The sequence below is a fragment of the Archocentrus centrarchus genome, chromosome 2 (assembly GCF_007364275.1).
Source record: "Archocentrus centrarchus isolate MPI-CPG fArcCen1 chromosome 2, fArcCen1, whole genome shotgun sequence".
Classification (NCBI taxonomy): Eukaryota; Metazoa; Chordata; class Actinopteri; order Cichliformes; family Cichlidae; genus Archocentrus; species Archocentrus centrarchus.
This window is the reverse complement of record NC_044347.1, coordinates 6,952,402-6,978,508: the sequence shown is the minus strand read 5'-3', so window position 1 is coordinate 6,978,508 and position 26,107 is coordinate 6,952,402. Positions and strand designations below refer to the sequence as shown.

General features: G+C 41.5%; 2 protein-coding genes across 2 annotated transcripts in view; both read right to left on the bottom strand.

Moving 5' to 3' along the window:
* LOC115798479 (uncharacterized) overlaps positions 1-22,843 on the bottom strand; it is a 214,761-nt gene extending 191,918 nt beyond the window's left edge. Inside the window, exons 1-6 of the mRNA XM_030755332.1 lie at positions 22,767-22,843; positions 4,724-4,777; positions 4,514-4,639; positions 3,297-3,375; positions 2,220-2,445; positions 273-2,085 (exon numbers count right to left, since the gene is read on the bottom strand). Coding sequence (XP_030611192.1) covers positions 273-2,085; positions 2,220-2,445; positions 3,297-3,375; positions 4,514-4,639; positions 4,724-4,777; positions 22,767-22,843 — 2,375 coding nt within the window. The remainder of the gene's footprint in view (positions 1-272; positions 2,086-2,219; positions 2,446-3,296; positions 3,376-4,513; positions 4,640-4,723; positions 4,778-22,766) is intronic.
* A 1,388-nt stretch (positions 22,844-24,231) lies between these two features.
* Positions 24,232-26,107, bottom strand: part of LOC115798471 (protein NLRC3-like) — a 45,014-nt gene continuing 43,138 nt past the window's right edge. The window contains 3 exon segments of the mRNA XM_030755320.1: positions 24,232-24,785; positions 24,961-25,007; positions 25,861-26,016. Of these exon segments, the coding sequence (XP_030611180.1) occupies positions 24,232-24,785; positions 24,961-25,007; positions 25,861-26,016 (757 nt within the window).

Sequence of the window (26,107 nt, the reverse complement as noted above, 5' to 3'; positions counted from 1 at the left end):
ATTCGGATCATCATTCTGATTGTAAAAACTGCCAGACATGACAGGCCCAAGAGAAAACAAAAATCCCTCAATGAATCAACTCAATTATCTGAAAATTACATGTGTGATATTTACAGCTGTTAAATTATTAAAATTTGATTATCTGAAATATCTGAAATATTTAAATGTGACAAATGTGACAAATATCCAACTATATGGATCATTAGAAGAAAAAAGAAATAAGTGATTTCCTTTAAAGTGTCTTTAATGCATAAAGCTTTGTGATAACTTACAGAGCTTTGTTGGAGGCTTTGACCACTGGCAGCAGCCTCAGCAGAGCCTCCTCTGAAGCAGAGTATTTCTTCAGGTCAAACACATCCAGATCTTCTTCTGATGACAGTAAGATGAAGACCAGAGCTGACCACTGAGCAGGAGACAGTTTATCTGTGGAGAGACTTCCTGAACTCAGGGACTGTTGGATCTCCTCCACTAGAGAACGATCATTCAGTTCATTCAGACAGTGGAAAAGGTTGATGCTTTTCTCTGCAGACAGATTCTCATTGAGCTTCTCCTTCATGTACTGGACTGTTTCCTGATTGGTCTGTGAGCTACTTCCTGTCTGTGTCAGCAGACCTCGTAGGAGAGTCTGATTGGTCTGCAGTGAAAGACCCAGGAGGAAGCGGAGGAACAAGTCCAGGTGTCCATTTGGACTTTGTAAGGCCTTGTTCACAGCACTCTGGTGCAAAGATTGTAATTTAGATTTTTTAAATAATGTAGACCATAATGTAAACCATATGGAGGTTGATTGTTGTTTTTCCAGCAGATTGACTCCAGAGATGATGAAGGTCAGATGGACATGAAGAGCAGCCAGAAACTCCTGAACACTCAGATGGATGAAGCAGAACACCTTGTCCTGGTACAGCCCTCTCTCCTCTATAAAGATCTGTGTGAACACTCCTGAGTACACTGAGGCTGCTCTGATATCGATGCCACACTCTGTCAGGTCTGATTCATAGAAGATCAGGTTTCCTTTCTGCAGCTGATCAAAAGCCAGTTTTCCCAGAGACTCAATCATCTTCCTGCTCTCTGGACTCCAGTGTGGCTCTGTCTCAGTTCCCCCATCATACTTGACCTTCTTCACTTTGGCTTGAACCACCAGGAAGTGGGTGTACATCTCAGTCAGGGTCTTGGGCAGCTCTCCTCTCTCTCTGGTTTTCAGCACATCCTCCAGAACTGTAGCAGTGATCCAGCAGAAGACTGGGATGTGGCACATGATGTGGAGGCTTCGTGATGTCTTGATGTGGGAGATGATCCTGCTGGCCTGCTCCTCATCTCTGAATCTCTTGCTGAAGTACTCCTCCTTCTGTGGGTCAGTGAACCCTCTGACCTCTGTCACCATGTCAACACACTGAGCAGGGATCTGATTGGCTGCTGCAGGTCGTGTGGTTATCCAGAGGTGAGCAGAGGGAAGCAGGTTCCCCCTGATGAGGTTTGTCAGCAGCACATCCACTGAGGTGGACTCTGTAACATCAGTCAGGATCTCAGTGTTGTGGAAGTCCAGAGGAAGTCGACACTCATCCAGACCATCAAAGATGAACACAACCTGGAAGTCTTCAAAGCTGCAGATTCCTGCTTCTTTGGTTTCAGTAAAGAAGTGATGAACAAGTTCCACCAAGCTGAACTTTTTCACTTTCAGCACATTCAGCTCTCTGAAAGTGAATGGAAACATGAACTGGATGTCCTGGTTGGCTTTGTCTTCAGCCCAGTCCAGAGTGAACTTCTGTGTTAAGACTGTTTTCCCAATGCCAGCCACTCCCTTTGTCAGCACTGTTCTGATTGGTTCATCTCTTCCAGGTGAGCCTTTAAAGATGTCTTCTTGTCTGATTGTTGTTTCTGGTCTGTCTGGTCTCCTGGATGCTGTTTCAATCTGTCTGACCTCATGTTCATCATTGACCTCTGCAGCCCCTCCCTCTGTGATGTAGAGCTCTGTGTAGATCTGATTCAGAAGGGTTGGGTTTCCTGCTTTAGCGATGCCCTCAAACACACACTGGAACTTCTTCTTCAGAGCAGATTTAAGTTCTTGTTGACAGAGTGGAGCAACGTATTCTGAAAATGCAATAATAAGCTATTAAAATTAATTATTATATATTAAGTAGGCCAACATGTTGGTCCATCTGTTGAGACATTAGTAAATATTTTATTTCTTGCAGCAGCTTAAATCTTCAGAGAAATCCTCTTACTGCTCTGCAGATGGTCAGCCAGCTCCTCCTGCTTCATTCTCCTCAGGAAGTGCAGTGTGATCTTCACAAAAGCCTCTCTGCTTCTCTTCTGCTCTTTATCCTCACCCTCCAAGGCCGTGTCACCCTCCCCATGACTCTCTAAGCATTCTGGGTAATCTGGACTCAGAACCTTCTGGATCTTCTTCAGTTCGTTCTTCACAAAAGTGATGATGTTGTCCTCCAGCATCTGGAACAGAATACTATATGAACGACCCAATCAGACTGAATCATAGAGCCAAACATCAGATCACAATGAGAATCTACTGGTCTACAGCAAAGATGTTTCTAAAATAAATGCAGTCAAACTTCACTCATTTTAGGCCACTGAGATTAAAAATGATGCTTAGTTGTTATAAATAATGATCCAGCAAATATTCCCATGCAGGCACAGTGGGTAGGTGTGGGTGAACTCTGGGGTAGTGCCTAGAACAGTTTTGCCTTTTAGGGCCCCTGTATGTGTTTTCTATGGGTTGCCCATAGAAAACCCTCATTTGGACTATAAAGGTCAAATGTGTTGTAGCCCCCACATGGACTAGCCTGCATGGGCTCCACGTGTGTTTTCCTTGAGCAAACCAACTGTGGGGTTCACACAGGATTTCCTTTGGGGGACATAAAAGGGCAAAACACATGTTTATGTTTTTAAGGATATTAAAATATTGTACAAGCAGGAGTTAAAGTGGTCTGGAACCTTCAATTAATGAGCAATTAAATCTCACATATTACACATGAATATGACTGTGGTGCTCCAGCTGACAGCATAGAGATACTTGCTCAGTAATTACAAGATATTGACATCCACACAAAATGTTCTGATCACTTCCTTTGCATTTCCTCTGTTGCTGCTCTACATGGTTCAATAAAAATGGTTGTGGAGCATCTATAGACAGAGATCAAAATCCATAAGAAAAAGCACATTTTCTCTGTGAAGCAGACATCTTTGGTAACAATGTTGAGCAGTGCAATCCACTGGTGTACAAAGTGCAGCATGGAGATGACTGAAAGAACAGATGTAACAGTAGTTGTTGTACATGTACAAACCATAAATATGGAGTCCAGCTGTGTTTGATGCTGCTGGGCAGACTGACCACTGGGAACCTCTGAGCTCTCCTGATCCACTCTGTGAAGGAATCATGAAGAATTAGCTCTCATCCACACAGGGACCAACACAAGCTCAAAGTCCATGAAGTGATGTTTGGATGAAGAGTGAAGCAGATGACTCCCTGTAGCAGCAAAGCTTTACTAGCCCTCAGTGATCCCACTGAGAATCTACAGCTCAGTCTGCAGCTGTTCACAGCTTTCAGCTCACTGTGGTTTAGTCCTAACAGCTCTCACCAACTCCTTCACAAAGATTTCCTTTCAGCTGAAGCGCCCTGGAGTAAGTAAGTCTCTCTCTCTGTGCTTGCACTGCTGAGCTCCCAGTTCTCAACAACTTCCTCTGAGTCACTAAAACACTATAGATCGAATGCACTGTGTGAAATGATTTGGTTTGGAAGTAGCACTGATCAATTCGAGCTCTGCTTCCTTTCAACAAATGCCTGCTACTCTTTGGAAATGTCTTTAGGAGACTCAGCATTTCCTTCCATCAATCTGTTTATTAGCTGAAAAATAATCAGTGTGATCTTTTCTATCTCTGCGTATTAGAGGAACTAATACATGCTTCTACATTTAGAAGGCCTGACTGCAGTATTCTGCTCTCTGTTCTACCTACAAATGTTAGAAATAGAAACTAGAACTGATTCAGAACTGCATCCAGAATGCTTACGAGGACCAGAAGGAGAGAAATGGTTCCACCTATTTGAAGTCCCTACACTGACTGCCTGACAGTTACTGATTTGAAAATCACTCCACTGTTTTTACTGTTTGAAACCTTCATGCTCACATGGAAGCAACGTATGAACCATTACAGCCCCTCAGACATGTGAGGATAGAACAATGATCCATAAACCTTCATGAAGACAAACGTGTCAGCAGGACATCAAATACAGACTCACAAAGGTGTCTCCTGTGTTTGAAGCACAGCTCAAAGGAGCCCCCTGCTGGAGCAGCTGCAGTCCTACAGTCACTCAGCCTCTTCACTACACAAACACCTCCTACAACATCCATTCTTTACACTCTGACTGCTGTGTTTGTGCAACACACACTGCTTCACATATGAACACAGAAATGTGTGTGAAAAAGAGCTGAGCTGACATTAAACATGATGGAGAATTTATTCAGAAACACTGAGTCAGGAACAACATTTAGACACACATTACCTCTCTGCAGGAGGAGGAACACCTGATTTAAACTGAACAGGAAGACCCTTTGACTTGTCGCTCTTTAAGGACACACAGCTGGGTTCAGGTTGAGGTTCAGGTTCAGGTTCAGGTTCAGGTTGGTTCCTGTGAATAATGATGCAGCAGTGATGTGAGTGCTGAGCTGTGACATGGAGAAGAGTCATGGACAGTTAGAGATGGTCATCTCACCTCTGAGCTTTGGTCTGGCTCTCATGTTCCCCACACAGAGTGGTTTTAGAGGGAGGGACTCCCTCCTCTCTGTCCTCACACTGATCCATGCTGCTGAATTCACATCAGCTCACACACACTTTCTACCTTCACCTGCAGAGGAAACACACATCATTCATGGTCACATCAACTGAAATCCTCCTTTCATCATGTGTGCAGCTGAATGCAGTCAGACAGTGTGAGGCAGAGGAAGCTGAAATCAGCTGCTCTACTTCTACTCTCAGTCCATTAGATGGAGCCATGAAGCTGACTGGAAGCTTCAGTCATTAATATTCAGTGAATATAACAAATCGTTTTCAAGCATCAGCGTTAAAATTGTTAAAACTTTAACTCCATCTGTTCCTCTTTAGTTTTCAACAGGAAAGACAAACAGTAACAGATGTTCCTTCTCAGCTGAAATGGAACATCTGTATCATCTGTCATCAACTGCCATTAGACTGTAGGTCGCATTAGAAACTCATCTGATTAAATATCAGATCTCTGATTAACTAAACAGGAAGTGAACTAAGTAATTGTGTCTGATGGCTGTCATTAACTTTTGTAAAGAGATCCAAACTGCTTCTAAACTCTGGAGAGAATCTCTGTAATAAATTATAACAGACGATTCATTGTTGCTCCTGAATGCAGCACATATGACTTTAACACAGATTTTCAGAATAAGAGCTGCTCTCTGTTTTCTTTCCAAGCTAAATTCATTGAGATTCATGAACACTGCAACAGACCTGCATAAAGAGATCAGGAGATCAGGAGTTTAGAGGAGGATTCAGGAAACTGCTGATAGAAGAAGTTCTCAGAGCTAATGTAGAAATATTTACAGCTCACTCTGATCACAGTTATAGTTCTGCTTTAAAACTATTAACTACACAACTTTAAAATTATAGGATGACATGAACATTAAAATACAGCCAACAGCTTCATGTACCTGATATAATAAAACTATGAGCATGAGTAATAACCTGAATGCAGGACTGTAATGGAGTTTTTCTAAAGATTTGATCTCTTTACAGTCTAAAAGAAACATTTCAAGAATTTAAGTTACTGAAGGAAATTGCTCCACCACATGATTCAAATAATCATTCAGATCCAAAGTGTCTGAAGCCACAACAACATGTTGCTCTAATGAACATCAATCACATGAATGAAGAGCTCCACTAACAACTTCTGCCTTCATCTAAATGCAGCTTTTTACTGTCTGTGTTCAAACTGATCTTTGTGTCTCAGTCCAACAGAGTTCATCCAAAAATCTGGAGCTGCTCACACTGAGTCTGAGGGCAAAGTTCACATGTGTGAAGACGTGAAAGCTTCTTCTGACTCTGTCACAGCTCAAAGTCTGTGACCGAGGAGGAGAGGCCGTCTGTAGATGATGCTCAGTGTTTGAATCACAGAGGAGTGTGTGTCTGTCAGCACATCAGTGTGTATGCAGAGTGTGAGTGAGTGTGTGAGTGGGACTACACACTAAACCCAACAAGTAGCTGAGTGAGTGAGTCAGGAGGAGAGGAAGAGAGGATTTTCCAGGCCTGTGTCAGTATTCCCAAACATCCTGAGAATCTCCCAGAGAGCTCCGAACTCAGCCTGAAACTAAAGGTCGACTAAACTTTGACCTCAGTGAGGAGCTGTGATCGTTTGGAACTCTTTGGAGGCTGAAGATGGTTCATAATCTTTATTCTTACCAGCATTTTTCCTAAGATTGAAGAAGAGGCTTTAGAAAATATTTTAAATAAATAAATCATTTTTAAATTATGACTCAAGGAGTAACTCTCAGTAAACGAGCTCTCATCTAATTGTTTTCATTCCTGACGTTCCTCCATCCTGAGAACACAAAGTCAAACATGTCGAGTTATCAGAAACACAATAACTGTGTTCATCTTTAAACACGTCTGCACATGTAAAATCCTGTTTAGTCAAACTTTGTGCCCTCAGTTCTCAGACATGTTCAGTTCAGTCCTGACGGTCTCTGCTCTCCTTCCTCTTTCAGGTGTTTGTGAGTCTCCTACATTCATCTGGAAGATGTTATAGATGAGCTCAGATCAGGTGTTTATCAGCCTGCAGCACGTCTACCATAAACAGCAGGAATTACTGTGATCCTATAATCTGTCCTTCACATCCACAGACACTCTGAAGGAGGGAAAATCATTTCCACCCACAGCTCCGAGCTCCCTCAGCCTGACCTCAGATAAGGTCGTGGGTCTCTCCACACGCCTGCACACTGCTGCTACATGATCACTCACTCTGTGAGACTGCAGTGGATAACTCAGCTGTGTGACTCACAAGAGACAAAACAGGTAACACAAAAGTAAGTGAACAAAGAGGAAGATGACTATGAATGCACTGAGACAACAGGAGAGAGGAAATGATTAAGAGCAGGTGGAAATAATCAGAGGAGGAGAAATGAAGGAAAAATGATGCAGAACATCAAAGAAGAACAAAGTCCAACAAATGTCAGAGACAAAGAAACACAAGGACCGAGACACAAACAGGACAGAGGACACTGCTACTGATCATCTTCATCATCATCACAAACACTCATCAGTGGAGGAAAAAGAGGAACCAAAGACTCACTAATGTTACACAACTGAAGACTCACAACATGCTGGAATCTAATCAGAGAAATCAGAACCAAACAGATCCAAAACTCTAATTAATTAATAAACTAATAAAACTACTTAATTTACTAAGAATTCAAAAACAAAATATTCACTTAATTCTCTCTTTTTTCTGAGATTTTGCACAGAATATAGTGGAGACCACTAGTGTTGTAGTCAAGACCACCTAACCCGAGACCGAGACAAGACCAAGACCAGAGGGTATCGAGACCGAGACAAGACCAAGACTTTTAGGGTCCGAGACCAGTCGAGACCAAGACCGAGGGGGGGCGAGACCGAGACAAGACCAAGACCAGTGCCTGACACTACATGACACAATAAAATGTGAAACATGATCAAAATCACTTCTCAAATTGATCTGAAAGATCCGCATTCCCATAAAATCATCCTGATATTAAACACTCACAGCTCAAATAAATATAACCATCTTTATTTAATACTCCTGGGTGACTTCCATCATTTATCACAGAATGTAAAACAATTATTCATAGTTCATCACAATAGTCTTAACTTTTCTCTGCCTTTCATAAACTATGCATAAAGTTGTGTTGTTTTTAAACCAACAACCTTTGTAAAAATGGGTGCTTTTTCAAAACCACATAGCTAAATGTGTAAAACTGAAAAAATGGCAAACACTCATCAACAGTAAGAACTAAAGCCTTTAATCTTATACAGATTAAAGCTGCAGGATGTAACTTTATAAAAAAATCTGGTTTTTACATATTTGTTAAAACTGTCACCATGTCAGACAGTATGAGACCGATAATCTGCGAAAAAAATGGAGCTCCTCCCTGAACCGCTCCCAGTCAAAAACAACCAGTCAGAGCCAGGAGGAGGGTCTTAGCACTGTCAATCACTCCTGGTGTATGCTGCTCAATGTAGTTGTGTGCAACACTTCATAATTTGGTATCGATCCTATGTAAAGTAAACACAGGGCCATTATCACCGATACTGATACCAATACTTTTTAATAATTATGAAGAATTTCCATGAAGTTTAACGGGTTTGAGATTTTTTTCCTTTGGATCATTAATTAGTTAAAACCCAGAATAGAATTGGGCAAAGTTTATATGTAAGTAGAAAATACTTTATCAAAATAAAAGTTATTGTTCTGAAACAATAGAACAAAACAATTTTCCCCATACATTGATGTCTGGAATTTTTTTTCATAAATTAAGTGTACAAAATCATCACTCAAGAACAAATGCAAACTTTTTTCCAGGTAGATTTTTCAGAAAGTATAATAAAAAAATTTAATAAAAAATGTTCCTTCATTCACTAATTTTCTACAAATTTACATTTAAATTTGATTTAAATGTTTCATAGCAAAATCCTTTTTTTTCCCAAATAAAATATGTTATGCATCACATGACAGTATAACAAAACACTGTGGGGAGGGGAGGAGCAAAGTGCTCTGTGCTGTGACAGGAGCGACACTTAGACAGTCAGCTCGCATCATTAATGAAACCGCAGCACTGCATACAGGAGAGAAACTGAAGCCAAAGTATCGATCTCATTACACTGATATTGATCAATACCAATACAACGTTGGCATCCATATTATCGATATTAGGATCAATCTGCCCACCACTAGCTCAATGTACTAATGGCGGAGAAACAACTTACTTACTTCTCTGCTGTTACCATTGGTGGTGGCCATGGTAACTTCCGGGTTCTAGCAAGAAATATTTCTCACCCCAGCACTAATGCTAATGCTAATTAGTAAGCTAATACTAACCACTAAATGCCGCTCCCACTTGTTAATTGAGTGATGGGGCCTAAGACATAACCAGAAAGCAGTAATCAGTTTTTTTGGACATGTAGTTACATTTCTCGAGGTGCATGTCAGGTTTGCTTCAGAGAGGATTTTCAGTTATACACAAAGGATCAATACAGAACTCTAAATCAGGCCTTATTAGATCGATAGAATGATCATTTTTGCATATAATCCAGAAAAGTTACATTTATAGATCAAGCATTTAATGTGTCCCAGAGTGCCGTTTCCTTCCACTGTGTTTGCAGAAATCACATAAAAAAATACACAACAAAAACATAATCCAGATTCCTCGGCTGCTAATAGCATTTCCTACATTTGAATATCAGCCACCATATTGTGAGCATAAACTATCACGTTTTTAATGCAACAATAGGAAGTGACATCATCTTGCTGGGAACTGTAGTATTTTATTCTTGAAGGCCTCTCATAGCTCTACTGGTGCTGAAAACTAATGTTTGACTATGGCTTTCTGAATACAAGTAGGGCTGCAACTATCAATTATTTTAGTAATCAAGTATTCAATTGATTACTCCGTCAGTTAATCAAGTAATTGGATAAGAAATAATTTTTCATTTTAACAATTCATCAGCTTATTTTAACTTCCGTACTGCAGATGTTTCTCTGGGTGAAACAAACAGGGTGGATGGAGCAGCTACAAACTTCTCTGTTCTTCATGTTGCTGATCAGGTGGTTGATAAAAACATTTTGAAGGAGCCCCTCTGTACTGAAGGGGGGGGGGGGGCACCGAACGATTGCTAGTGCTAATGGCAGCCCCCCTTTCCCCAGTACACTGTGGTTATAGATCTGTTCTGGTGGCTACAGCTGACGTAAAGAAAAAAATAACAGCTAACATCCTCTGCACAACACGCGCGCACATTCAAACATGCGCACTCACAGCACAGAGAAGTGGGGGCGTGAAAAAACATCTCAGCGATCCACTCGTGTTAAAGGGTCGTTTTTGTTTTTTTTGGAAATGCTCCGCTTACACGGAGACACCTGAGCTGCAGAGCTGAAACGAAACATCAAAGCAACAAATTTGTGTCGAGGATTTTTAATAACCGAATTGCGTTATTCCAAGAATCGTTGCAGCCCTAAAACTTGCATTAAATTTTTAGTTTGTGTATCAAAATACATGAAGGTTGGTATTTACCTTTCATGCTGGGATTTTTTTGTTGAATCGGAAGCCTGAAATTTTCCTTTGATCTTCATTTTCCCTCTTACTTCTCTTCGTGTTCATGCCGGTTGTTATTTCGATTTATGCAGCACACGCGTGACCATAGTGAGATCAAACGTACACACTGTGAATGAAACTGTCCGTGCTCTGTGGTAGATTGCAAACTGCGGTGAAATGATACAGGCGTAAGCAGCGATAATAGCAGCGACCTAGCCGGGGCGGAGTCTGTGAGGTGCGCTCCTTTGAGAGGCAGAGGAGCGCAATATTTGTTGGATTTGAATCAGTACGTTTTGCATCCAATAAAAGCAAAGATGTTAACAAATAAATTGGACAGTATTCTGGCAATTTAGTGATATTTCCACAGCTGTGGTCTTGACTGGTCTTGAAATAAAATCCCGAGTCCGCAAGGTCCGAGTCCATGACAAGACCGAGACCAAATGCGGTCGAGACCATGACAAGACCGAGACCATCAAAAAGCGGTCTCGAGACCGGTCTCGAGACCAAGACCGATCTCGAGTACTACAACACTAGAGACCACACAGACTGCACAGGGTGGAGCTGTCAGACACCTCAGTATGTTGGGAATGTCAGGAAGACTTTGGAACACTTCTACATATGTTGTGGGAACGCTCAATAATGCAGGGATTTTGGTTATCAGTTCATGAGACTCTGGAGAAAATAGTTGGTCAAAACTCTGTATTTTGTGGCAGCTTGGGGCCCCCTCACCTTTATCTGAATTACCCCCCCTCACTGTGGCACTGGGTGCAGACAGCGATCATGTTGGAAGAAGGCTGTTAGTGTGTGAGTGGAAGAAGCCGTCTGCTCCCTCTATAAGTCACTGGTGTATCTGTTTGTGCCAGCTTGCAGCATCAGAGAGAGAATCTGATAGATTATTAAACAAGCTGCAGGAATATAACACAAAGTGGCATTTTTCATATATAAGACAGCTGACACTCCAAGCTTAAATGTAAGTTTATGCTTTTGACGACACTGCCATGTTATATTATCTCAATGTATTCCCCCCCCCCCCTTCTTTTTTCTCTTTTTCTTTCTGTTTGTATTTTTCTGTTAGTTGATTGGTATTTATTTTGGAATGCTCACATTAATTAACTATTATTCAAACAGAGCTATGTTAGTCTGTAATTGGTTTTCCTTTTTCTTGTTTTTTGTTTGTTTCTTTGTTTGGTGGCATTTTTTTTGGAAAATTAATAAAGTTTAAATCATAAAAAAACGTTATTCCGGGTTTATTTGTAACTCTTTCCCACAAACTACAGCTGATTATTTTCTTGGGATTTTTATCACCCCAATGCTGATATTTAAAGTTATTATTCCTACTTCTGTTTATTTGCAACTAAACTGCTTTCTACACTGTAATAAATGCATATTGTGTGTCTAAAAGTAGGAGGAGGTCTGTTGGAGTTGCTCTTATTGATGTTCAGGCCCCAGAAGCTCTGCTGCCCCTCCCCAGCAGTCTGATGTGGCCAATCAGGTCCTCTCAGATCACTCTCAGAGCAGACTCGTCTTCTGCTCTGACCCAGTGTTGAACCTCAGTCAAATTCATGCTCAGGGGTCTCAGCTCATTAAAATGCCATCATTAGGGTTCATGTGTAGGATACCGTCATACCATTTTTTGATTTATACTGGCGATAGAGATAAATGTGTCCAGCAGACCAAGCCTCAGGATATCCTGCCTATGTAGGATTCTGAAAATGCAAATCAAAAAAGTTTAAATCTGTCTAAGCAACAAGTTGAGGGGCAAACTGGGCCCCACTTTCTCCTTATATCTGTCTAAGTGTGAGCAGCTGTAAATCCTTTTTAATGAGTACTATAGGACGGTCACAAGGAGGTTGTTTCTGATAATTATTGTGATTAATTTTTCTTACTGTCTTGCTGATGAATTAAAAATGCTCCGGGATGTTTGTAAGGTAAGGTAAACTTTATTTATAGAGCGCCTTTCACAGACAAGAAAAGTCACAAAGCGCTGAACAAACAGTCAATATAAAAAATGAATTACACCTTTGCATTAAAAGAGAAAAGAACAATAAAACAACAGATTTACAAAGTTACAATGAGAGTAATTGATGAAAAGCTTGGTTGAATAAAAAAGTTTTCAACTGTTTTTTTAAAAGAAATGATGGAGTCAGCTAGGCGAAGTTCGAGGGGCAATTTGTTCCAGAGCTTGGGAGCTATAGCTTGAAAAGATCTATCGCCTCTAGTCCTTAATCTTGTACGTGGGGGAATTAAGAGGTTTTGATCTACTGATCGAAGGCACCGCGCAGGGATGTATTTAACCAGTAACTGGGATAAATAGTCAGGGACCTGTCCATTTAAAGCTTTATATGTCAGCAGAAGAATCTTAAATTGAATTCTAAAATTAACCGGAAGCCAATGTAAAGAGAACAGAATAGGAGTAATGTGTGTACGTTTGCTAGAACGAGTTAGAAGTCTAGCAGCTGCATTTTGTATCATTTGAAGCCTGGAAACAGATGATTTATTTAAGCTGGTAAAGAGGGCATTACAGTAGTCTAAGCATGATGACACAAATGCATGGACAATCTTTTCCAGATCAGAAGGGGAAACTATGGATCTCAGTTTAGAAATATTACCAAGATGAAAAAAAACAAGAGCGCGCAATAGCTCTTACATGTGAATCAAATCCCAAGGAGGACTCAAATAATACTCCGAGATTCCGAACTGCAGTCTTTGCAGGTGAATACGAGGAAGCAATCGCCTGGGTGATACTAGGGTAAATATCAGGAGGAGCTATGATCAAAGTCTCGGTCTTATTGGGATTTAATACAAGAGAGTTGCTAGACAGCCAAGCACTGATCTGGGATAAACAGTCAACCAGGATAGATAACCTATCTAACTGGTGAGGTTTAAAAGACAAGTACAGTTGGATGTCATCAGCATAAAAATGGTAAGAGATCCCAGAGCAGGACTGAATGATACTTGCTAGCGAACGGACATATATTGAAAACAGTAAAGGACCCAATATGGAGCCTTGAGGAACCCCACAGGGTAGGGATGCTGCACTAGAACTGAATGTACCCACCTTAACGGTAAACGTTCTTCCAAGCAAATAGGAGGAAAACCAATTTAAAGCTGTGCCAGAGATACCAGCCCAGGTTTTTAGCCTATTTATAAGAATATGATGGTCAACGGTGTCAAAAGCAGCACTGAGGTCAAGTAACAGAAGGACAGAGCAAAGTCCTGCATCAGATGCCATCAGGAGATCATTATAGACCTTCAAAAGAGCAGTCTCAGTAGAATGCTTTTTCTGAAAACCAGATTGAAGAGGATCAAAAAACTTAAATGTACATAAGTAAGGTCTTAATTGATTCTCAACAACCTTTTCTAAAAGTTTACTCATAAAAGGTAATTTTGAGATAGGTCGATAATTACTGGGAGAACTGGAATCAAGGTTAGGTTTTTTAAATAGAGGAGTCACTTCTGCGTGCTTAAAATAAGAGGGAACACAGCCATGCCTCAATTAATAGTTAATGATAGATTCAAGTGAAGGACCAATACTGGCAAATGAACCAATAAGAACAGATGGTGGTACAATTTCTAATGAAGGTGATGACAGTTTCATCTTACCCACTATACTAGCTAGGTCATTCAACGTGATTGAAAAAAAGGAGGTAAATGACAGGGGGCATTGAAAGTCATCATCGAAAGAGGAAGGGCTAGTAGAAAAGAGATTTTAAGCCCAATACCTTGTTTACAAAATACTTTAGAAAAACATCACGATCATCATTGGAGGCTATTAGTGCATGTTGAGGTGGGGGGGAAACAATGCTATTAATAGTATCGAATAATACCCTAGGGTTATTATTACTGGATTTAATAAGGTGGTTGAAATAAGAAGACCTTGCCTCTTTCACAGCCTCATTATACGAGTTAAGAAGTTCTTTAAAGAATTCTTGGTGAACAATCAAACCCGTGGCCTTCCAGGGTCGCTCTGCTTTCCGACAGGCTCTTGTGCTCTTTTATATAATGTGAGAAGATTAATGAGACCCCCTAATGTATGCTTACAAATCCCCTCCAGTAGGAGGCAGAGGATGGAGTTTTTATCCGTGTTGTCCATTTTTTTTCCTGGCAGGAGGGCTTTTTGCTTTTTGTGTTTGTATATTTCTGAGTACTGGTAACTTCTTGCAGCAGAACTTGCTCATCGTCATGGATCATTTGGACAGTTTGATTTTATTTGGACTCGTACTTAATCTCAGCACGGGCTCTCCTCGGTCAGAGGGAGTGATGAGGAATCAGAGCATGATCAACAGGTTCTTTCTTCTTCCCTCCATCGCTCTGTGTGTATCTCTGTTTTAACCAGGTTACTGTCTGTGTCCTTTTAACTATTTGTGTGCAACTAAACAACCTGCATGGGAACCTGCATGGGAACCTATTTGTAGGTAAATATGGTTTTAATTTGCAGCCAATAAGGAATATGGAGACCCCTAAAATGTAACCTACAATTTCACTCTCAGCTCCAACATTCAGACACTTTGATCACAGTGAAAAACATCAACACATCATTAAAATCGCATCAGATGATCCAGATGAGTTTCTATCAGTCTCTAAATTCCTGAGAAAAACAAAAAAACTCCCTAAAAAAAAAAAATCATCATTTCCAAACAATGACTGTTCACTGATTAATAATTTATCACAGTAATCTTTCCTCATTTGATTGTTTGTTGATATTTTTCACATTTATGTTGAGCCAAGTCTCTGAACTTCAGTTTGATTTATTGATTTTATTATATTTAATGTTCCAGCATCATTTTATCATGAAATGCTGCAGGAACACATTCAGACTCTGTAGCAGGTGTTTCAAAAACTCCTCAGAAATACAAACATGGTTTCTAAAGGTTAAATCTGTTTCTGATGCAGCAGTCATAGAAGAGTCAGCTGTGACTGTTTCATCAATGTGATCGATCACAACACGAGAAATGATCGTCTCAAACTTCATTAGTAGAAACACTGATTAGAGGAGAAAGCTGCCTTCATGTCCACAGACTCACATTTGTAATGATGTAAAGCTCTCACAGATCTCTGCCTCTGTGCAGCCGTGACAGTCTGAGTACAACCACATGATATCTGACTGAAACACTGCAACTCTAAAATAGAAACCAATGAGCAGTTTGTTTTCAAAGACCCATTTTTCTCCTTAATGTTTATTGTTGCTCATTAGTAAGACAAAAGTATTTCTTAGAGAATTACTCAATTAATCAATAAAATAATTGATAGAATACTTGATTACTAAAATAATCAGTAGTTGCAGCCCTTGGTCGCTCTAATCCAGTCTCTGTAACATGATCCTCTCTGTGGGAACAGTCAACACTACTTTCTGTTGGAGGAGAGCCAACAGTTTGTGACGCAGTGTTTTTGAACCAGAGGCCGACATGTTGAATCTAGAAGCTGCAGCACATTAAAGAGTCATTTAGAAGATCCACTGTGACCCATCCACAGGAAATCCACAGTAACACCTCTGAGTATCAACTAACTCTGCTGCTGCTACACACACACACACACACACACACACACACACACACACACACACACACACACACACACACGATGATGAATGAAGTCAGTCTCCTTTGTTCTTACTTCCATAACTGGGAAGTCTGGACCGACTCTGTTACCATGAACTATGAAGCAGCAGATTTCTGCTGTTCTGATTAAATAAGCTGCTCACAGCTGATGTTGATCAATAATCATGTGAATCTGTCTGCAAACAAAGAATGATCCACAGTTTGTGCTGAAATCAGAGCTGAACATTTTCTCCAAACATCACAGAGCAGAAACAAACATAAAGTTCTTAAACTTACAGTTTCTTCAAACAGAGCAGAAGAAGAAGAAGCTCCACTCCACACCTGGACACTAAACACTGACACTCAGGTGAGCTGCTTCCTGGAAGGAGGCGGGACTCCACCTGAAGCAGCACAGGTGGGAGGGGCTCAGCAGGAGCAGCAGTCTGGTTCATTTACAGTAACAACATCCTGAACAACAGACTTTAATGTGAAAGTGAAACTTCCTCTTTTCTCCTTTTCTCATTTGTGCCCTTTGAAAGTTTGGATTTTCCTCTCAGTTCCACTCTAACAGGAACATTTCTCTCCTTTCCTTCACATTAAATCTGATTGATTTCCCTCAAACCAACATGTTCAGGAAGCAGTCACAGCTGAACTTCTTAAAGTCTCTGAGCTCTGAATAATACAGACCTGATCTCATGAACAACATCAGAGTTTTACTGTAACTCTGTCTCTACACAAACACACAAACTGAAAGCATTCATGTTTGTACTGATAACATCACAGCTGGTTTAACTGGTTTAACTGGTTTAGTCAGACAGTGTGTGTGTGTGTGTGTGTGTGTGTGTGTGTGTGTGTGTGTGTGTGTGTGTGTGTGTGTGTGTGTGTGTGTGTGTCTGACTGGTCAGACTGAGTCCAGGTCAAAGTTGCCATGAAACCTTCTTCTAACTCTGTCACAGCTCGACTCTGTGCCAAAGGAGGAGAGCACACAGTTTGGAGATGATGCTCAGTGTCTGAATGAAGCCAATAAACCATACAGTCATATATGTGTGTCATCAAATGAGTGTGTCTGCAGAGTCTGAGTGTATGAATGGGACTAAACACTAAAAACAACAAGTAGCTGAGTGGAAGAGGCCGGGGGAAGAGGGAGGGAGAGGATTTTTGAGGGCTGTGTCAGTATTCCCAAACATCCTGAGAATCCTCTCAGAGCTCCGAATCAGCCAAAAACTAAAGGTCAACTGAAAGTTTGACCTCAGTGAGGAGGTGTGCTTCAGCTTTTTGCAGCGTGTGACATCATCACACTTTAGAAAGGTGTGATTGGCTGAACCAATCAAACTTTCTTGATGATAATGAACAGAATGGACACTGAAAACAGAGACATGTACAGTTTGACACTCTCAACATTTCACTGGTTAATATTAGAAAAGCTCTACATGGATGTGAGTACTTTGCATCACATTTGTAGCAACAATCACAATTTCAGCATCAGAGGTTTGGAGCTGAATTCTGTTTAGGAGCAGAAATGCTTTGAAGCCTAAATGTGTGTTTGTGTGTTTACAGAGACCAACATCACTTTATATTAATGCTGTTTGTGTGACTTTGTGTCTTTGATTGTGTTGACTTTTCTGAATACAGTCAGAGTTTCATTAACGTTGCTGGGAAACAACCTCCTCATTTTTTTCAGTGTGTTTGCGCTGCAGTCTGTTTAAACCTGCAGTTCCTCTCTGTGACCACCTGAGGGCAGTAAGTGAGCAATCAAAGACTTCCACATAGGACACATCTATGCTTCCTCAATCTAAGCTCCTCCAGAAACCTCCTCTCTCCTTCCTCACAAATGAACAACCAGAGTGGCAACAAAGCAAAACCAGCATTGAGGGGAAAACTGTCACAATCAGATCATCATCAATGCTTTGTTAAAGTAATGCAGGGCTGCAGAGGACACTAGAAAAGAAAGAGGTCAGAGTCCAGTGAGGACCAAACAAATGGAGGACTCAAGTGCAGACACATTAGAGACAGAGGAACCAGCTTCAGGTTTTATTTTTCACAACAGGGATTTTCAGCAGACGAGGGTCAAAGGTGAGACTGACACAGGGAGCAGGTGCCTCGAGGCAGGAGGTCTCTGTGGCAGAAGAGAGACGTGTTAGTCCAGAAGCTCCAAGGAAAGCAAATCCACAGAAAAGGAGTGTGAAGATCAGAGCAGTGAGTAGTGCTCGGTTACTCGGCCAAATGAGCCAGTGTGTCCTAGGGAGGGGTCGCTGCTTAGTTAGTCCATGGGGGGAGTATTTTCAGGAGGCAGGCAGGGAAGCTGAATGCAGACCAGTGAGTGTAGATGAAGAGGAGCAGACTCAGCAGGTGAGTTCTGCAGGTGAGCGGTCGTCCTTTGGAGACTGCAAACAGGGAAACATTAGTGATGTTCCATCTGATACTAAAGCCTCGAGGTCTGTGTGGAGCAAAGGGGGCGTTTTCACATCAAGTCTTTGTGGAGGTCCGAATCGTTTTTCACAATTTCACGTGATAAAAGCCAAACGAGGCGCCGTTTCCTGAAATCACGTGACTGCTTCTTCACACCTGAACTCAAAGATTAAGAAGTGTGGCCCAATGTTTTTGTTTAGAGCAAGAACAAATCTAATGCTGAGTGAGTCCATTGTGAAGAGTTTCAGTGCTTCCAGCTGCAAAGAATGCTGAAAGGAGGAAAACAGCTGTTTGCCCTCATCCAGATGTGAGTGGATGTTTGTGCAGATGTGTAACAGCAGTTTGTTGGAATCAGACAGTCAGAGACAAGAGTGTTATTTACAGGGAGAGAAGAAGAAGGATCTCTATCTGTGTCCAACAACAAGAGTTGATGAAGGTGAACAACTGTTGAACAACTGTGCTGTGAAAATGTTCACGTCTGTCAGATCCAAGAATGACATTCAGATCACGAGCTCGGCTCTTAGAGCTGTTTTTACCTGCAGCTGTTTCTCCACATCTGCAACAAGAGTTTCACTAAATCAGACAAAAGGATGAAGCAGAGAGAGAAAATAGATCTTCTAGACATCTATATCTATGTGTGCGATTGTTTTAGAAGAACTCTGAATAAGGGAATCGTTACATTTCAGACAGCAACAATGAAAGTGGAATAGAGGAAACTACTCTGAGAGGTGGCTTCATGTTTCTACAGCTTATTTTAGTCTGTTTGTCATCTCTCTATTTCAAACAGTCACAACAACTTTATTCATTAATAACTGCATTGTAAAACATTTCAGCTGTTTCTGATGACAAAGATAAACTGAGGAAAGTGGAAGTTTTTCAGCTGGGTGAGTTCATCAGCCTCCATATACTAAAAGTGTGCGAGCAGGAAAACTGCACAGGTTTGTACTGTGTAAAGGGAAATGCTACTAAAAATCTCTGCTGTCTGCAGGAGACGGGGAGGAGGAGCCCCTGGAACTGGGCTCCATACAGAGGTCAGAGGTCGCTGTTTTATTGATGCTCCACAAGCTTTGACTTGGACTCAGGCTGAGGTCATACAGATGTTTGACTGCAGCTGTTAATGCTTCCAAGGCTCTGTGCTGTGTGTGTGTGTGTGTGTGTGTGTGTGTGTGTGTGTGTGTGTGTGTGTGTGTGTGTGTGTGTGTGTGTGTGTGTGTGTGTGTGTGTGTGTGTGTGTGTTCCCTCGTCTAACTGTCACAGCCTCAAAGTCTGTTAAAACTAAAGGTCGACTAAACTTTGACCTCAGTGAGGAGGTGTGGTCGACCATGTTGGTGTGTGTGATGTAATCACATTTTCCAAAGTTGTGATTGGTTGAAGCAAACAAACGTTCTTAATAATAATGACCAGGATGGACGGAGAAATGGATCCAATCACTGCATTTCCTCTAAACTACAGGTTTCCTCCAGGAAGTGAATCCACTGATGTTTCTATTTTTGCACAGTTATCAACCATGATGCAATGATTTTGATCTTTGATATTAATGCAGAAATCATTTAGCTTCTTTGAAATGAACAAACTCACCTGTTCATACAAACTCAGTTCTTTCAACACAGCATCATGTCAGTGATCAGCTGATAGGCTTAAACAGTACAGCCTGCAGTCCATCTTCATCAATAATTACTCTTAACTGATCATCAAATCAATGATTACCTGCATGAAAATCTTCCTCTTGAAATAATCTTCATTTTTATATCAATTTTATAATCCAAATGTCTCAGTAAAATGATGAATCCAAACAGATCAATGTTGTTTGTTGGAAAGGTCACAGTGTGGGGATGAACCAAGGCCAACACTTTACCTCAGAGGAATATTTTGACATTTTGGGACCAAACAGATCTCGTCTTACATTTTACAGCCAAGAAATCAAATGAGTAGAACTTGAGCCTCCCGAGCCTTTCTGTGTGGAGTCTGCATGTTCTCCTGGTGTCTGCACAGGTTTCTGTTTAGGTTTCAGTGCTGTGATTGGTTGAACTTCATCATCAACAGTTCATTGTTAGACTTGTGTGACCGCGTGGGGCTTGTTTCTGATTGGCTCCAACATTCAGACGCTGTGATCACAGTGAAAAACATCAACACATCATTAAAACCACATCAGATGATCCAGATGAGTTTCTATCAGTCTGTAAATTCCTGAGAAAGACAAAAAACTCCCTGAAAATGTCTGATTATCATTTCCAAACAATAACTGCTCATTGATTTGATCACAGTAATCTTTCCTCATGGAATCATTTGGACTCTTTGAGCCGAGACTCTGAACTTCAGTTTGATGGATTTTCTACATTTAATGGTCTGAGATCATTTTATGATGATATTTCAGAGCTTGTTAATATTTCAATGTGAAATGCTGCCAGAACACATTCAGACTCTGTAGCAGCTGTTTCAAAAACTCCTCAAAGATACACACACCATTTCAAAATCTTCAGATTGTTTTTCTTGGCTCAGCAGAGCATGCAGATATATTTATATATTTGTTTAAGCTGCAGAAGAAGAAAAGCAGGAGCAGCAGTTGAGATTTTTTACAGTAACATCATCCTTCAGATTCCCAAACATCAGACTTTAATGTGAAAAGTGAAGCTTCAATCTGGCCTCCTTTTCTCAGCTCTTACTTTGAAAGTCTTTGATTTTCCTCTGAATTTCCCTTTCCCAGGAATACAGCAACATTTCTCTCCTTTCCTTCCATCTTCCTGTTCAGGAGGCAGGAGCTTAAACTCAGATCCTCCTCTGAGCTCTAACATGTATTTGCTGCTATCAGCATCCTGTTGGATTGATTACAGTGTGTGTCAGTGACAACTGTGTGGCACAAAAAGAGTCTTATTGTCATGATTTCCACTTCCTGTTGTTTCATTTCATTCCTTTAAAATCTTTGTGTTTGATTGTGTTACGTTTCGATCCCAACAAGTAATCAACTCTTATGGATAATTAAGTTTACAGTTTTAGTCATTTGCTCTTAAGTGTGCACAGCCCGTGTGTCACTTCCTGTTTACGTCTCAACGCAGCAGCAACACCCGAAGGAGCAGCGCTAACCCACAACTTTCTGATTTGGAGTAACAAAGACATCTTCTACAAATGGAAATCTCTGTTTGTGGAATATTGGTTTCAGAACATCATCATATGGGTTGAGCAGTTATTCAATAGTGAAGGACTTTTGCTCAGCTATGAAGAATTTGTCAGAAAATGTAATATCCCTGTAACTCCTGGAGACTATGCCAGGGTATTTGGAGCCGTCCCCTCTGGCGTATGTTTGCTTTTCAAGGGCCAAAAGAGGCTCGATGCTTTCGACCTCACCTGTCTGTCTCCAGCAGACACGCCTGTAGGGAAAACCTGTCTTTGTGGGCAGCGAGCAAATAGCAGAGCTAGAAGAACGTTTGGTCTTGTTAAAAACTGAACACAGAAAAATAACTCTGGATACTTCATAAACTTTCTGATGTTAATGTCAAAATATCATATTTATTGTTGCAAACAACAAGACAGATCGCACAAATAGATTTTGTGAGTTCTAAAAACAAGAACTTTGCAGAAATGAACCCTCTCTGAGCTCACAAGTGGGCAAAAATGGAAGGATTTGTAATAGTTTAATTTGAGCACATTTGGTTTCCACTGTTGTAAATATTCCTTCATAAGTCGGTACTGTGTGAATATGTGAATATGGACCTTCACTTTGTGACTGAGGGAGGCACAACAGATGTGATCTCATGAATGAGCTCAGATCGGTCACTCAGTGTCTCCACACAAACAGAAAGCATTGATGTTCAGATTGAACTCCTCACTGTTCAGTGATCAGTGTGAGTGACAGCAGCAGGGAAAGCTCCATTCACTCTGAGTCTGTGTTTGTAGTGGAGGTGGAGGGATTTAAACCTCACATGATGAGATGCTAGCAGGCAGAGCAAACATGGAACGCTGTGACCAAGGAGCCGACATAGTACAGGAACATCTGTACCGAGTATGACCTGGAAGTCCCGAGGTACGAGCCCACAGGGGGCGGAGTTTAAAAAGACACCCAAAAATCACAGAGAAAAATGATGCAGCAGGCTGGTCTATTTTGATGACATTTCATTGGAGCCACTGAAATCATACTCAGTAGATTGTGTGGTCCCCATGTGCTTGCACGCATGCCTGACAGTGTTGGGGCATGCTCCTAATAAGACCACAGATGATGTCCTGGGGGGTCTCCTCCCAGTTTTAGACCAGGGCATCACCGAGCTCCTGGACAGTCTGAGGTGCAGCTTGGCGGCGTTAGATGGACCTAAACATAATGTCCCAGAGGTGTTCTGTTGGCTTTAGGCCAGGCAAGCATGGGGGCCAGTCAATGGTATCAGTGACTTTATCCTCCAGGAACTCCCTGCATCATCTCACCACATGAGGCCGGGTATAATCATACAGCAGGAAAACCCAGGACCCACTGCACCAGCGTGGGGTCTGACACTGGGTCTAAAGGTTTGCATCCCAATACCTGATGGCAGTCAGGGTGTTGTTGCTGAGCCTGTGGAGGTTTGTGCGTCCCTCCGTGGATATACCTCCCCAGACCATCACTGAGCCATCACCAAAGCGGCCATGCTGAATGATGTTACAGCAACAATGTTGTCCACGGCTTCTCCAGACCCTTTCATGTCTGTCACATGTGCTCAGAGTGAACCTGCTCTCATCTGGAAGAAGCACAGGGCACCAGTGGTGGACCTGCCAATTCTATGGAAAACAGCAGCTGGCTTCACGGTGCCGGGCAGTGAGCACAGGGCCCACTCGATGACATTCGGCCCTCAGGCCACCCTCATGGAAACTGTTTCTGATTGTTTGCTCAGAGACGTTCACACCAGTGACTGCTGGAGGTCCTTTTCTATATCAGGCAGTGCTCGTCCTGTTCCTCCCACAAAGGAGCAGATACAGGATCTCTCTCCGTCTCTATTAGAGCTTCAGTCAATGTTCAGCACATTTTGAACACATAGAGGGATTTTCTCTGCTGATCAAACAGGAGAGTCTCACTGATGTACGGTTTAATCACAATCACTTTATTATTCTGACACTGAACAGACTCACAATCAAACTAGAAAACTGAAGTCCAGGAACAGGAAATGATGTTCCTGCTACATCACTGAAACTGTCACATTCAGCAAATATTGCTGATCCAAGTTACACACTTTGACTTTAGTACTGTACAGATTCTCTGCTGAAGCAAAACATTTAAAACCTGCTGAGCCAGATCTGACTAACACAACACAATAAGGTCATGCAATGAAGTTACAACAGTGTAACATGTGCTCCATAGTCAGGAATTTACATCAGCTGGTGATACAGGAAGTAAATTTCACAAAATATATTAAAAAATCAATGTTGTCAAATAATGAAATTTCTATCTAGTTTCTAAAGGATCATTTAATTGTCCAAATGCCACCACAGACAAGTTAAAGTCTAGTTGTGATTTCATCATTCTAACAGCAGTAAAATAAATCTCAGGATGAACTCTGGCTGCTCACCAAACTTGTGTTCATTGGACAATAATGTGTGAACGTCTCTGAGCAGTTTGTAAATTGATGTTTTGGGTCAGTGCAGCTCAGTGATTCCTCTCTGATATCACAGTTTGTCTCATCTGCAGCAAACTAACTGCAGCTGACATGAACTGAATCATCTGAGCTGAACTGAGCTTCAGAGAAACACAACATCCTGATATTCACTGTGAAGCTTTGAGTGGAAAAAGACAGAAAAACAACATGTGGATCCTGGAATAATGGCAGCTTCCATCTTTAAAGGACTGAAGAGGAAGAAGTTTACAAGGAATCATTGAGAACAGTTTCAAACATCAACTGATTGAATCCATGAATCTGAAAACGTGTTTGTGAGTGAAAGAGACAGACATGTACAGACTGAACTATCTGTTCAACAGTCAGAGTTTCTCTGACAGGAGGACACTCTTTACATTTAACTCAGCACAGAGACACTGAGGAATCACACACACCAAACCAGAACCCAAATCCAGGATAAAGAGGTTCAGTGAATGTGGTGTTGAAGGTGTGGAGGTGGATCAGAGTGTCAGAGGAGACTCTGTAGAAGGACAGAGTGCCAGCAGGACAGTCCACATACACTGCTACTCTGTCAGAAACAGAGGAGGAAGAGGGGGTGGAGATGGATGTTCTTCTCTTTTTGTGCCAGACAGAGTAATAAACTCCAACAGCACCATCATCAGAGCAGTTCAGACTCCAGGACTGATTGTTCATTCCAAACTCACAGTGATTTCTGTTTCCTTTCCTGCTGATTGTTCTGTAACTCACTGATATTTCAACCTTTCCTCTCCACTTGACCTCCCAGTAACAGCGACCAGTCAGATCATCTCTACACAGCAGCTGAGGACAAACATCAAATCTGTCTGGATGATCAGGATATGACTGATCCACAATCACAAATGTCACCTTCCTGTTGTTGTCAGTCAGTTGTAGTTTTCTGTTCACTGTGTTTGTGTTGATTGTGAGTTGACAGGAATCTGATGGAGAGAACAAACACAATCCAGCTGCAGTTATTGATCCATCATCTGTTCATTGATTGACACTTTGATGATGACTCCTGACATCAGAGATGTGAATGAGTGATGTGACAGTTTGAAGATGGTTGAATGTGTGCTGCTTTGTTTTCATCAATCACATTAAAAACACACTTACACTTCCTCAGACCTGGGATCAGCCATCGGACTCCAGCAGGCTCCACCCTGAAAGGAGGAGGGGGGTCAGAGCAGCACAGTCTCTTTCAGCATGCACACATGGACATTACATCGCTCTCAGACACACACTGTTAGACACTGATTTTCAGATTGTGTCCTCTTTGTGTTTGTTCTAAATGGAGAACATCAGTGACTCTGTGAGCTGTTAATTAACAGCTCTGGAAAAAGATGTAACAGGTTTGTTGTATTTTTCTGCATGGAAATGATCACAGAGGGACCTGCTGACTTTTTGTTTTCCTGTCCTTGATGTGCTGCTACTTGGTCTGAATATTAATGATCAGAGTGGATCAATGATCAGATCATTATTGCAGTGCACAAACAAAGGCAGCTGCAGTGAACTACAAAGGAAGCATCTGTCACTTCACTTTTCATTAGTTTCTGTTTTTGGATTCTCCTGCTCTGTTTCACTCACTCTGATTCTCATACTCGTCTGCTTCACTTTGATTTTTCTCACTGACTTTGATGATCAATATTTCAGATTCTCCTAACAGGAACATGAGCCACTGGAAATCAATAGAAAGGCTCATTTATTGATTTATGAAACTTAATCCCATTGATGGTCAGAGGGTAAAAATGTGAGACTGTTCCTCTGCAGAGATCACTTTGAACTGGTTGCTCCATTGTTGTTGATGGAGATTTTCTCCTTTGAGACCCCCATACAGATATCTACTGTTTCTGTTCAAGCAGACTTTCTGATAGAAGCAAAGTAAAAAGGTTCCTCTATGTGTGACTGTTCAGATAACACTCGTATCCAGCATGAAGTCATCAGACAGGGCCAGAGTGAAGTACAGCTTCCTCCTCTATCAGACACTGTCTGTGGCTGCAACAGGCCTCTCCATACCTGAGAGTTTCCAGTCTCAGCTGCTCCAGCAGCTTCACTCCTGCCTCTCCTGGATGGTTGTAGCTCAGGTCCAGCTCTCTCAGATGGGAGGGGTTGGAGCTCAAAGCTGAGACCAGAGACTTACAACCTTCTTCTGTGATCAGGCAGCCTGACAGCCTGCAGACATGACAGATACTCTTAGAGAACAGCAGAGCAGCTGCATGCAGACAACAAACTGCAGCAACACATCATTTTAAAAATGAAATGA